This window comes from Fukomys damarensis, unplaced genomic scaffold (assembly GCF_012274545.1).
Source record: "Fukomys damarensis isolate Sample0158 unplaced genomic scaffold, DMR_v1.0_HiC HiC_scaffold_28, whole genome shotgun sequence".
Classification (NCBI taxonomy): Eukaryota; Metazoa; Chordata; class Mammalia; order Rodentia; family Bathyergidae; genus Fukomys; species Fukomys damarensis.
The window spans coordinates 13,187,253-13,202,296 of record NW_022900940.1 but is presented as its reverse complement, the minus strand read 5'-3'; the positions used below and the strand labels follow the sequence as shown (position 1 = coordinate 13,202,296).

Sequence of the window (15,044 nt, the reverse complement as noted above, 5' to 3'; positions counted from 1 at the left end):
GGTCTCCCAAGGGAAATCCTGAAGGCAATAGCTCAGAAGATCACGGAAATGCAAACAGGTCATAAAGTTGGGCAAGTCAGAGTGACTTTACTTCACAGGTGACTGGAGTTCTTGGACTCTACTAGTCAGCGGTGTGCTCAAATTTTAACCAGCTAATTTCTGTGATAGGGACTCACACACTTCCTTTAGTCTCAACAAGTACACAACTCTATGACATACAGTTACGCCTGGGGAAAGGAAGGAGTTATCTGGAGGTTCTCACTCTGGGCCCTGATTCTGACAGCTCATGTCATGAACCTGTATGCATCCGTACCAGTGATGGCAAGCCTTTTAAAGCTTTCAGTGACACAAACAACCCACTGTGAAATGTGTGCCGCAGGTTCACCACCACAGGTCTATACCTTCAAAAGCATAACTTCTTACTGTGAAACACTGCCAACACTGCCACAGACGTAAGAAAAAGCTACCAATGCCTACCATATGATAGTAAAGAAATCAGGCAAGGACCACTGAAGCCAGGCAAAAAGTCCTAATACACAATAAATACCAGCTATTCTTCATGCACAGCTACTAACAGTGATAAGAACCACACCTGCCTTCACCGCTGGTCACTCTGTGCAAGGAGCTACTTCAGACAGATGACTTTCTCCACTCAAGGTAAGAAGTTTCTCTCTTTGCTCAGAACTTATAGAGAATGGGGGATGGGTAAAGTAATAGTCTGTTCTTAAATCGACCTTACAGAAGTAGAGAACAGAATATTGGACACTGGAAGTTGGCAAGAGTAGGGGGAAGGAGAAATAGAGAGAAATTTGATAAAGTAGACCCACAGCAGAGTGAGACAGAAGGACTAAGAACTAATGTTCTACAGAACATTGAGATGATTATAATTCATAACTTCTTATGTACAGTATCATAGAAAAGCTAAAACTGAGAGAAGCTCCAAGTTCCTACCACAAAGAAATGCTAATTATTCTAATGTGATCAATAAACTCTATATGTATAATCAAGTGAGCACATTGTATCTCAGAAATATGTATAGTTACATGTCAATTAAAACAGTTTAAAGGACTACGGGTGTTGCTCACTGGCGAAGCACTTGCCCAGCATGCATAAGCACTTGCATTCTCTTTCCAGAACAAACACACACACAAAGAAACCAGATCTGATACCTTCAGGGTGAAGGGAGAAGTACTTTTTAGAACTTCCTTTCCACTGTGTCTGAGAAGAGGACATATGGGGAGACTGAAAAAGGAGACAGAGTACCACTTACTGCACAGAGGCAGATGGGGCAGGGTGTGACCTCAGAGAAAGGGTGTGTTCCATAAGAAAGTTAGTTTCCATGGGTAAATGTGTTTGCTGGATTAAACAAATTAACATCCTGACCGAGAGACTTCCCAACGAGTAACTTGTTTGTGCTCTGTCTTTCCAAGAACTGCCTAACATTTAACCATGGAATCTTATTTTTCAAGGACTATCTTACTGTGGGACTAACTGGTCCTCACTGTGGAAATGCTGGCTTGGCAGATAAAAGAGAGACTGAGGAACCAAGAAGACCATGGCTCTAGTCGTGGCTTTGCAAGTTCTAGTATATGGAAGCTTAGAAAAGCTAAGCCAGTCATAAATGGTAGGCAATACTTTTCCTCAGATTATATCCGGACTGACTCTATATCTTACCTACATCAGAGAGCACCCGGATACAGCTCTCCACAGAGGCTTTCTGGCTCGGCATTAGCCAGTTGCAGTGGTAAACCCTAAACACGCCTTGCAGCAGTTGCACAAAGACAGGCTGGCGAGTCTGCAAGAAAGAGGTCCAGAGTGGTGAGATGAGGAAACTTTCCTTTGTAGATTACTGATAACCTAATCATAAGTAGACATTGTTTTGAAATACAAGTTAACAGACCAGGAGGCAAAACTAGAGAAGGGTGTACGGTAAGGGGCTAGATTCCAGAGGTATCCTGCTGTAGTAATGGTGTTGAATGTCCCCCAAAGACCCATGTATTAAATTCTTGGTCCCCAGGGTGGCGCTATTGGGAGGTGGTGAAACCATTCAGAGTTGGGACCTAGTGGGATGTCCTTAGGACATTAGGGATGTGCCCTTAAAGGGGACTGTGGGCCCCTGGCCTCCTCTTTGTTCTCTTTTACTTCACAGGTGAATAGTTTTACTCCTCAAGTTCCTGCCATGATATGCTACCTCCCCACAATCCCAAAGCCACAGGGCCGACCAATCATGGACTGGAATCTCCAAAACTATGATCCGAAAATAGATCGTTTCTTTCTTTCTGATACTGGGGATTGAACGCAGGTCCTTGCACTTGCGAGGCAGGCAGAAGAACCACTGAACTAAATCCCTGGTCCCTAAACCTTTTCTTTTATAAGTTAATATTAACTCAAATACTTCAGAAGCACTTAAGGCAATACTCAAACTTGATATTATCTAAGTTTGAGTACAAAAATCAACAGTAGAGTCAAAGTCCCAGGACTAGTATTCTTGTCTATTTACCTGTAGGACTTGAGGCAGATTACTTAACCTCTCTTAGTTTTAATTTCATCCTATGTAAATGGATTGAGGCAAACTAACTCCAAAATCCTTCCCAGATAGAACCCATATACATATAAATATATTTTTTGGGGGGGTACCATGGATCAAACTCCTGTGAGGCAGGCACAGTGCCAACTGAGCTAAATCCCCAGCCCACAACGCATATTTTTAATCCAGGAAAACAAGCTGATGATTAGTAGATTATTGCTCATACTTTGAGGGATAGCTTCAATGATAGAAAGACAAAAAGTTCTGATGGGCAGTCTATGTTTATTTACTATGGAAGGGTTTTAGAAGTTAACTATATGACAGGATTCATTCCTATCAATGAAGGTATAAATACATTTACTATACTTAATCAATTTGACAGTCTTCATAAATGCAGTAAAAATTATCATTTTGGTTTCAATCCAAAAGATAGTTTTGGACCCAGAAGGTACAAGTGATTATATATGATGGGCTACTGCAGCAGTCTTTGATTTGGAGGAGATGCCTCACCTAGGCCCTCAAAACAAAAGTGAAAATTAATACAGCAAAGAAAATATTATCAAAAACTTGGAAGAGATTTCTGAGATGAAAGAAAAACAATGAAAGGTCCTAGGGTATAAAAGGAACTATTACAAGAAAATATAAATATTTAATAAAACATCCAGAACTTCCTCTATAAATATTGTTCAGACAACTTCCCTTTATTAAGTGCACACTGTTACAGACACATCACAGGATCTCCTTTGCTCATCAGTAGCAATTCTGTGACACAGGACTTACTTTGGTGTCATAAATGAAAAATAAAGACCCATAAAGAATAAAAATAAGCATACAAAAGAATTAAGAATTGATAGCAGAGCAATTAATTGACTCTAAGGCTTTTTGATGCCAACAATCCATTCTCTCTCCACTAAGTTCTCTTGGGAACTATGATTTCAGTGCTTTCTTCAAGAAGTACTTTGTGCTACTCCCTCCCAGCCATTTGAGATGGTGAACTGTGTTACTAATAGAGAAAAGGAACACAGGGAGCTGGAGGAATTGGGCCAAGAAATCTAGGATTAGTTTCTGAGTTCTGTGGCTGCTTCTCAGCTTCTGAGCTGACTCCAAGGGCCCGCAGGGAGCAGCCACTGACCCTGAACACTTCCCACATGCCTGAGCACTTCCAAACACAGCCCAGTCAGCCCTCAGCATGATCCTACGAAGTAAGCAGTGGTATACTCCTAAGTCTGGATGTGAGATGAGAACCCAACAGCCTGAATCACAGAGAAAAGTATCTCTTGATTAAGTTAATTCAATAAAACCAGTATTTACTTGACATCAGGTGTTAGTCACATGTGACACTTGGGTATACATCAGATGAACGAACAGATACTGAATACGATCAAATCTCCTAACTGTACATAAGCATCAGCTGATTTGGCCTCTGGCACAAAGGACATGACTGCTGCTACGGTTTGTATACCATTTAGTAGTTGACTGGCCCCAAGGATCTACTGCAATTGAAGGTTTGGTCCACAGGTTGGCACTATATGGAGGAGGAACCTCTGAGAGCTAAGGACTTCTGAGAGGACTTTGGGTCCCTGGGGTGTTCCCACAAAGGGATTTGGGATTGTTTCTTTCTCTCTGCTTCTCCCCAATCCCCCTAATCAAGCCCCCTCATCTCTCTATTCCAGTGCAGTTCATTTCGCTCCAACATGCATCTGACCGCTGTTGCCTTCACTAGAACTGAGCCAATACAGGCTTCATGCCTTTGAACCTCCCACACTGAGTGAAATAAACCATTTTTCTTTCTATATGAGTTGCCTAGGGTATCCCATTGTAGTAACATGAAGCCAACTAAGGTAGCTTCCCCTAAGGAAGTCTTCCCCTTCTTAGGTCCTGAGGTCCCACTGGGTCCTGAATCTCACGTTGCTTGCACGGTAACTCCTTGATCTCCCTCTAGCCTCTTTTATATCCTATCCTGAATCATCTGTGTCCTTCCAGGTCTACTCCACTACTTTGTTTTCTTGCCTAAGACTGCAATAAGTCAGGGCTTATCTTTGGTTTCTTCTGGATCTCATGCATTAATTTATTCTTTTGGATCTCATGTACTAATTTCTTCACTCAAAACAATTAGCAAAAATAGGTGCCAGTCATAATGCCAGGCATAAGTGGTGGAGCAACGTATGAAAAAAGCCATATCCCCAAGGGATAACTCTGGCCTCCTGCAGCTCATAGGCTAGCAAGGAACAGTTCAGGCTACCACTTATGAACCACCTGCTCTGCGCCAGGCATTGGGCGATGTTTCATAAATATTCTAATTCTCGCTACAACCTGCGAGGCTGACAGTACAGTATAGTCCCGTTTGAAATATAAAAAAAGAGGTTTTGAAGTTCACTGACCTTCACAGAGCTGCTGAGGAGTACAATGAAGATTGTAACCTAAATGTCCTGTTCTAAAGCTTCCAAATTTCTATTCTTCCTCCTGGGATTCTAAATCTCCAGCTGCTTCTTGAACATTCTACTGGTATTTTAACCGCTTAATAGCTTACCTGGAACACCACTCAGGCAACACGTCTGTGTGCGTACTGACTATCCCATGTGCTGCTGGAGCAGGTGTGAATGTTTTAATATACACCATACACAGAAAAATTACCGAATAAATTTGATAAATTGACATTTTTATATTATCTTTAAAAATTAACAAAAATATGCGAGCTGTGGTCATCATGTATATAAAGAATTGTACTGCTAAGTGGTTAAACACACCGCAGCCAAGCCTAAGTTCACCATTTCCCATCCTTCACAAATGTGGGGAGTACAAAAAAGGGAAGATCTAGCCAGGGAGGCGAGGCATGACTTTCACCAGAGAAAGAAAGTATAAAAGGCCTTTTTTGGTTTATGCCAAGAAAAGTATTTGTTGACAATAAAAAGTTCAGAGCCTTTTATACATTAGCCTCATTTTAAAAAATTAGAGTTTGTATTCTAAATGTACACAGACAACCAGAACCGTGCTAGAGACTCAACATTTATGTATGTTAAAAGCTTACTTCTCTGACAATTCCTGCTTGAGGCAAAAATTGGTTCACAGAAAAATAAAGAGAATAGTGTCCAACATGGAAAACCAAAGCACAAATATGTATTTCATGGTTTTCCAACTTTCTTGACTGACATACTCTGACATTTTGGGTTTTAATACTGTTTCACAGTCTACAAGAGCACGGGCATTGCAAAATCATTTTCACTTAATATTACAGGAGAGGGCCAGGGATTTAGCTCAGTGGTTCTGGCGCCTGCCTTGCAAGTGCAACGACACGAGTTCGATCCCCAGTACCAAAAAAGAAAAAAAAAAAAAATTACAGGAGAAACAAGTCTAACCTGACAAACCAAAGCAGTTTTCCTGGCTGGCTCTCAGCAATGAAGCACATAGCAAAAAATATGTCCCAGCAACTCACATGGAACAACTCTGTTATGTTTCTTACCTGCAGAGTCGTACTCTGGTCTGAGAAGGGAGAGCTGAAGAAGGTAGTAACAATACTCATCACAATTTCAGTAACGTACTTCTCCAAGATTGAGTCTGCATGTTTCCTGTCACTTGTGTTGTTACAGGCCTGGAAGACAAATGAATGCTTAAAACATCACACCTAAACCCACCCCAAACATTAAGAAACCCATGATCCTTCCCAATTAAATCCTTAACAAATGAAAGGTAAAAGTCTACTGGTCAGGGTTTATCCCCTTAAGAAAAAATTATTGAATAAATAACAAAATTAACAGAAAGAAATCCTATATAGTGGTTAAAGAGATGTAAAATTAGCTCAGATAGCATAGTATAGAATCATAGAACATTAAGATTGATCAGGGACTAACAAAGCCACAGCTTGCAACATCCTACCTGTATCTAGCAAGTCTAAAATTCTGAGGAGGACTAAGAAACACAGTAAACACAAATGTCTCCATTTCCACCTAAAAGTGCTCTGCCCTCCATTCTGCTACTGTAAGCCGTAGTCCTAATCTCTATAATCAAAAGTGTCAAATACATCACTAAGCTCTGGCGTAACACTCTCCAGGCCGACAATGCTCTCATTCAACAGAAGTTTTACTGAAATACACTGTTTAAAACAGCACTCCATGGTTTGCAACTGAACTCAGGCTTTGAGATAAGAAAAGCATCTTAAATTTCAGCTGTCTTCTATTTTATTTTGACATTAGAGTAAGACTAGTCATTTACTAGGTTAGGAAAATGTTTTGTTACCAAATGTATTACTTTTATAATTTGATATAAAATTGCTTACACTAAAAAAGAAAGTAAATTAATAAAAATCAACTTTTATCAGCAGACCGCCATGTTCTAACCTTAATAGTAGGAGGTTTCAGAACATAACCACAAGATGAAATAATACGTTTTATAGCATTTCTGAACAATTTAAGGGGTCAGCAAAGGGCTAGTGGGTATCTTTATAAATAAAGCTTTATTGGAAAGAAGCCACACACATTTGTTTTTCCATGTCATGCTTTTATGCAACAAGAGCAGAACAGAGTAGTTATGACAGAGAGGGACGATGCCCCAAGCTGGCCCTGTTTACTGTCTGGTCCTTTAGAGAGAGCTTCATGAAGTCCTGTTTTAAAGAAGCAAAAACAGCCTTCAAACATGCCCCAACTATCAGACTAATGGAATTAAAAAAGGAGGAAATATCTGAGATTTTACACTTGATCTTAGCCAAAAGGCCGAGAAGCGATTTGAGATTTTAAAGAAATACATAAGTCTGTGAAATAAATACTAGAGTACTATTAAATAGTCAATTACAAGGAAATTAAGCGCTTTTTCTTTTTTGAAAATTAGCTCTTATTACTAGTAATCGTATAGCGAAACAGAAAAAAAAATTTACTTTCTAAGATTCCTAAATGTACCTTTTGTTTAAAAATCACAGTATTTCTGAAATTGGGATGTATTTCATGATTCTTCTCTGAAGAATCCTATTACCTACATCATTGCCCAATATTACAAAACTCATATTAATCCCATCATAATTTTGTTAAGCAATAATCCTGTGGCTCACAAATAAATACTGAAGACTGTGCAGTGTGCAGGGTCAAGTGTCTTAGAAATCACCCTAGCTATGGGTTGGGAAAGCAACTGACAGGTGCTGTACTTAGCAGCATCCTCGAAATCAGAATACAACAGATAGATCCTCAAGTTCTGGGATGTTCTTCTGAACACAGACATACTATAAAGGAAAAACAAAACCCTTAAAATTTCACTTCAGTATGTTCCAGCTTATTATTCACAAATGAATCCATAAAAGGTGAAATGAAATTATCAGAAACTATCGCTCCTGAAGCTTGATAAATAAAATCTGTTTTCAGCTAGAAGAAAATGAGAAGAAATGAGAGATGAAAACAAAGAGCCATAAATGCCACCTCATGCCACAAATTAAGAGTAGAAATGATGCAATGATGTGACTATTGTTTTATATTGGACAGAAAGACAACACACACACACACACACACACACACACACACACACAAACTCTCTTTAAGTTCCAGAAATTCCTTACCCTGCAGATGTCTACAAGGAAATTCTCAAACAATTTCCACATGTGATTGCTGGTATAAATCTCCTTCATTTCTACTTCAGTATCCACATAGCAGTGATTCAGGAAGTTAATATATGCAATTTTAACCTGCAAGGCAGAAACACAGATTTTATGAAAAACCACCTTGATGCAAGTGGAACTAATTAGCTGCATCATCTTCAAAGTGAAGAGCACAGATCAAGATGGTCACTCCATTTGCCTACCAGCTTTCATTTCTGTGATTTTTGACCTACCAAGTTTACAATTAAGCAAGTATTTTCATGATCTCAAGTAAAGCATGATGCAAAAAACCTGACCATAGGAGAAGGTCAAGTGTGACTATATTAAAATTAAGAATTTCTCGTCATGAGAAGGTACCATTAAGAGAGTCTACTGGCACAAGATGGAAGACGTCCACAACACACAGACCAATGAAGGAGGCCTAGATCTCTGCATAAAAGCTGGACTCTCCAAGAAACAAATTAGGCAAAAAATGTGATCAAATATTTTCTTCAAGAAATATAAAATATCTAAAAGACACATGGAAAATGGTCCAACCTTATTTAGGAACTAAGACCACAAACCACAACCACTACGATAACTGACAACATAGGTCTATACAGAAGTTTATAAATAAATGTGAACGACAGCATTACTTCCAACAGTCAACAAGTGAAAGTAACCTGAAAGTCCATCAGTTTTCAGAGGGATACACAAAATGTGGTATATATACACAATGGAGTATAACTTGACAACATAAAGAAATACAGTGTGCAAGAATGTGCATGATCTTTTAAAGAATTGAGCTAAATAAAAAATTCTGTTTGAAAAGATAATATATGATTCAATTCATATGAAATGTCCAAAACAGGCATAGAAAGATTAGTGGTTGCCTAGGTCTGAAGGTATTATATGGAAACAGAAAATAGCTCATGAGTATGTGGTCCTCTTTGGGAACAGAAAGCTGAAGTTAAAAAAACAAAGCAACACATAAAAGGAGGTAAAAACGATTAAGGCATGTATATCAAAAAGCAACTGTATAATTATGAGTTGGCTTTAATATGTTAAAGAAGAATCCATCTGTGGGAAGGTGAGGATGAGAAGAGGGAATGGAAAGGTTTTTGCTGTATTTCTTGACTTGAGTATATTGTATGATTACAATTTATGTATTTTTCTGTACTTCTGTTGTATTTTAAATAAAGGGTAAAATCCAGCTAATACTTACTATGCTATGTTACTCATTCCTAACAGCAGTTACAGTGGTACCTCAGTTTGTGAACTTAATTCCTTCCATGATTCTGGCTCAAAAAGAATTGGATGAGAATCTAATTAAATTTAAATTTCCCCATAAGGTCAACATTAACCCTAACCATTGAATTTGGTTTGCAACCAGAATCACAGAAAGAATTAAGCTTGTGAAGCAAGGTGCCACTGTCTAAATATACCATCTCTTTCTAATCCCTAACAGAAAAGCAAATTAAAACTGTTGAAAACAGTTTTCATTGATGAGCAGTTTTCATATATGAGAATCTCAAAGTATGACACTGTGAGGGCAAGTCTGAGATAAATACAATAGCATTTTTCTTCTTGTAATTATTATGTCATTATATTATAAATTAGTTTAGTCCTCACTGAGGACAATTATGGTTCAGGAATACAATGAAATTTTATACAACTGTAAAAAAGAAATCTGGAATATAGGGTCTGATTTGAAAAGACGTTATGGAGGAGTGTACATAGAATGTCACTTTTGAGGAGATAAAAGTTTATATGTATAACACTAGAAAGATAAACAAAAACAAAATAAATTATTTTCTATGTGATGGGTAGAGAGAAAAGATTAGAAGACTTCATGGTTTATCACTTTTTAGTCGTTGATATTTGAACTTTTAAAAATGTGGTAACTTTGCAAAAAGATCTAAAACATAATATTGTAGTATACCTTTTGATATGAACTACATATGCTTTACATATAGTTTTAGTTTGAATATAAACTAAATGCCTATTTTTAAATATACTAGAAGAAAGTATACATTGTATTATCCAATTTTTGTTACCAATATACATAAATGGAAAAAAGGAAGCCAAGAACTTCAAAATTTAATAAGTTCGCTTGGTAGGTGGTGAAATATGCATTATTTCTATTTTTTTTCTTTTTATTGAGTTTATTGTACCATCTAGGTATACAATAGTTACATTCATTACTGGGATCCTGTATTTTTACATGACAGGTCTTGGTTCTCATTTTCCCCTTGTCCCTACCCTCCCTTCACCCCCTCCTTTCTTCCCCATTTATAAACACTTTAGTTCCATTTTTTCATTTTCTCATATTTTTTTCTTTTCCCTTATTCCCTTTCCCCTACCCTTCCCACTTCCCCTACACCTTTAGCCCTTTTCTTCCTATTTCACATTGTTAATTATCTCATTAGGATCTTGTATACTATTATAGTTTTTCACACCAGAGAAACTATTCAGTATTTACATGTGACATTTATTTCACTTATATTTCTATTTTCTTATTGATAACATGTAGTTCCTTTTCTTTAGACTTTTTATGAGACAGGGTCTCACTATGTGGTTCAGGCTGGTTGTCTTGAACTCACTATGTATCCCAGGCTGGCTTTGAATTCAAGGCATCCCTCCTGCCTTAGCCTCCCAAGTGTTTGGATGACAGAGGTGTGCCACCATACCTAGCTTCTACAGGTCATTATTTCTGTAATAAGAATTTTTGTTATAAAAAATTAACTTACAGTGTGTTCTACTCATATGATCTCTATGTATCTGATCTTTATTTTTGAGTTCATTCATATTTTCTGTGTTTAATAAAATTAGTCCTACAGAGCTGGTACCTGTTTCTCCACTCTTCCAAAGGAAGCAGAAAAAGACCAATTCCCCTGCCATGTTCCTTTCACTCAAAATCCATGCTTTGGAAAATGCTGGTTTAGATAAATGAAACCCCTTTACAAAATGAGGGGCAGGTCTCAAAGCCCAGAGGGCTCATCTAGGCAGCCACCACAATGCCTACCACAAAGCCACAGTCCCCTAGACTGCAGGGAGACAGACAAGGATACTCCTGGGGCCAGGCTCACCTCGGGGATGCAGTCCTCATGGGTGACCACACGGACAATGTCATCCAGCGGGAGCAGGGAGTTGCACTTGATCTCTGTATAGACGTTCTTGCCCTCAGTACACACAGCCAAGAGCTCCACTAGGTGGATATGGTACATAAGAGGGCTGTTCTCGTCCATCCGGTCCCGCTCTGACCGCATCATCTGGATGAGAGTCTGGAAAGAGGCTCTGTCGTTGTAGAACACGAGGACGTCTTCTCCTGAATTGACCAGCTACAGAAAGAACACAGCTCACTTGTGTCACAAACCTGGAGATGTGGGACAACCTTACAAAATTCTATTTGCAGTCGAGAGAGAGATCCTCTCTTTGGATTGACCTTCCCAAACCAGTCTTACTTAGGCTACTGAACTCATCTGGATTTCATTCATTTATCACCGACCAGCTAAAAGCCTTCAGCAGCATCGTTCTAATCCATGAATACAGAAATACCACAGTGGACCTTAAAAAGTATTAGGGCAATACAAGGTCTGCAACTAGACTTTATGCATCAAGTGAAAATATAGATCACAAGCCTGCACTTGTATTTCCTAACTTAATAATTGGGCTTTGATTTTTCTACTTTAAATGCTTCTACTTTTTTATATTTTACAAAGTATCCCTTTACAGGTCTTTAATCCAATCTTCTTACAAAAGTATCTCTTTATAAATCTTATTGCTTCAGTCACAAATTATCCACTTCTCATTAAGATATGCTTTTCCTTCAACATTCATCAAAAGAAGGTGTTCCTATTCAAAATTTACCCCCTAGGATATGACTGCTCAGAAATCTATTTTAATAATGAATCAATTTCAGCACATGAAATATAAAGCACCCTGAAAGTAATGGCATCTAAGTTAAAATAATATAGCCAATATTATTTACTTTCTAACAATATTTATGAGCTCTGTGTGCCAGATACCAAGATAAACTCTTCTGGTAGACTGCCAGAGTTCACTGTATCTCAGCTTCTTCGCAAGTAAAAATAAGGACAAAAACAGTATCTCAGAGCACATTCATGTAGAATAACTGAATTATTATATTTAAATTGTTAGAATGGTAACCAGAGGGTGGTAGGCTTTCAGTCAAGGTGAGCTACTATTTTCACCATTGTCTCATTTAATCTACATACTACCTCCTTAAAGTAAATACGGCCACACCTTCATCTTACAGGTGGTCTCACTGAAAGGTTAAGACACCAAGCCAAATGACTAAAGTCACACAACCAGAAAAGCAGTATGGCTAGGATCTATATCCTAGGTCAAGCCAATTCTTAATTACACTACCCTAATGCCCCTGGAATCACAGAGAGAGAGGGAGGAGATTACAAACACAAGTGTTATGTGAGTTTGGTCAGAATTGCATTCTTCAAAAGAAAGAAAGATTAACCCTAAGTAGAAGCCACAGTCACATGTTTGGCAAAGGGGGCCTTTCTGATCAGAGACAATATCCGCAAGGAGCTGAAGAACCAAATAAAACTATCCTTGATTCTGCAGACCAGCTGCTCTTCATGATTCATTAAGTAAAAAAATTTCAAGCAACTGATTAGGCGAATAAATAAGGAAAAAGTCTTAATTCACATAAAGGAAGCTGTTGTGACTTTCTGGGTCCCAAATGCATTCAATATTTATTCACTACATTTTGGTTCATTATTCCTCTTTCTTTTGCCTTTCAGAAGAATCCAAGCCAAACTTTCTCAGAATAAACAGATTTAGGGCTATAAAAAATCAGGTTGGACTCTTGCTCAAGCTCACAAACATGAACACACACACACACACACACACACACACACACACACACACTACACTCTGTCCTTCTGTTTGGCTCCTGAAGATGTCACATCATATAGACAATGTTAAATTACAATAATTTTTAAATTTCTATAGACCACCAGGTGGAAATATACAGAAATATGTAATTATCACCTCAGCCATGACCATGTCTTGGCACTTTTTAATAAATTTCCCTTCTGCCTTGACAATTGTCTGCAAGAACTTTATGTATTGGACATTTCGACCGTGGGTCTCTATACAGTGAACAAAGTGCTGGACGACTCTCTCGTTGATCTCGCTGCAGAGCTGGAAATTGTTCATGAAGATGTGCTGCATTGTTACTGCCTCTAGAATCTGGCACAAGATAAGGACAGGAGGACAGGCAAAGAGTCAAAAACAAGAAAAAAAGAGGATTCCCCTAAAAACATACACAGAAGCATTTAAAACCTTGAAGATACATTTCCCATTCTCATCTCTGTATACCTTCTTTTTTAGTAAACTTTTTCAGTGACACATAAGAAACACACAGAAAAATAAATTAAGTATTCGGCTAAACGGATTGCAGAACAAACATCAGTACTCATATTAAGAAACAAAACAGGCCTTAATAGCCCAACCCGTAGTTTAACCTCTCTCTTGCCGGTCCTTGAACTTCATGTCCTCTTCTTCACCAATATGTATGTTTCATTGCATACATACAGGATAATGTATCGATCTATTCTATGGCTGATAGGCACTTGCAGGAGTACTCAGCCTCAATGTTTCACCAATATTACTAAAAGTTCTGCTCTGAACATTTCTATGTCTTCTGGTAAATGTAATATATACATTGCTGTTGGGTTGATATCCAAGAACACAATTGCTGAGCCACGAATATAAATATGTATGTTTCAAAAGATACTTTCACACAGCTTTTAGAAGAGGTTAATAATCTAATTCTACAATGCAACCACGCCCCTGCAGTATGGTCAGTCTTTTTAATTTCAGTCATATCTTACTGTGCACATATAAGTCAATTTTCATTTACTCAATGACTTGTTATGTTGAACATCTTATCTCAGGCTGGGGATTTAGCTCAGCGGTTCGGTGGCCTGCCTTGCAAGTACAAGGACCCGAGTTCAATCCCCAGTACCAAAAAAAACAAAAACAAACAAACGAACACAAGAACACCTTATCTCATTTATTAGCAAAGTGGGTCTTCTTCACTAACGAGTGACAATTCAAATTTCTATGCCCATTTTTATGACCGGGTTGTCTTTTCTCTGACTTGTTGAATATGTTATATATTCTGAGTATGAGTTCTTTACAGAACACAAGCTATACAGATGTCCTCCATCACCTGGCTTATCTTTGTTTTTCATGGTAGCATCTAGAAGTGTGTTAGACATTAATTCTAACGAAGTCCAATTTATCAATATTTCCTCATAATCAGCATTCTTTGAATGTTGTGCAAGAAAATTTTGCTTAGACAATGGCCATAAAGATATTCTTGTGTTATCTCCTAGGACTTTATTTTTCACTTTTTACCCAGAGTTATTGAGTTTAAGGTTCGGTATGAGATAGTGCCTTCAATCATATGATCTGTTGCTTTTTCTCTTTACATGATAAAAGGTACTATTATCATATAACACAGCAACCCTTTTTCTGGAAAACTTAAGCACTACTAAGTGTGAATGAGTGTGTGTGTGTGTGTGTGTGTGTGTGTGTGTGTGTTTAAAGAAATCCTTTACAGTATTATTAAAGTTCACAATTAAACCTTGTCTAACTATGCATTAATATAGGAATAGTTTTTCAAAAGTTATAGCCATTTTGTGGAATAACATTTAGCCATCAAAAAAGAATTAAACTTTTGTAGCTTGGATTTACAAAGGCAGTCATACTGTGTTTAATGGAAAAAATCAAAATTCAAGACAACGTGTAAAGGATGGCATCATTTTTTAAAGGAAAATGAGACACACACTTAATACATTTAAACGTGTATTTAACAAACTAAAATGTAACCTACCTATGTTTCATGTGGATATATTATGTATTTGGCTACATACTAAGACTTAGCACTTCTATATTGCTAGGTCTGTTACAGTA

General features: G+C 37.9%; 1 protein-coding gene and 1 pseudogene across 8 annotated transcripts in view; both read right to left on the bottom strand.

The window, feature by feature from the left end:
• The window catches only part of Itpr1 (inositol 1,4,5-trisphosphate receptor type 1), a 342,964-nt gene that overhangs the window by 139,868 nt on the left and 188,052 nt on the right, over nt 1-15,044 (bottom strand). For 7 of the 8 annotated variants that reach the window (XM_033757082.1, XM_019205188.1, XM_010608720.1 and 4 more), the window contains 5 exons: nt 13,113-13,313; nt 11,171-11,422; nt 8,064-8,189; nt 5,988-6,116; nt 1,675-1,795 (listed from right to left, as the gene is read on the bottom strand). In XM_033757082.1, the coding sequence (XP_033612973.1) occupies nt 1,675-1,795; nt 5,988-6,116; nt 8,064-8,189; nt 11,171-11,422; nt 13,113-13,313 (829 nt within the window). The remainder of the gene's footprint in view (nt 1-1,674; nt 1,796-5,987; nt 6,117-8,063; nt 8,190-11,170; nt 11,423-13,112; nt 13,314-15,044) is intronic. The other variant, XM_019205192.1, reaches the window with a different exon arrangement.
• Nucleotides 7,110-7,245, bottom strand: LOC117283641 (annotated as a pseudogene).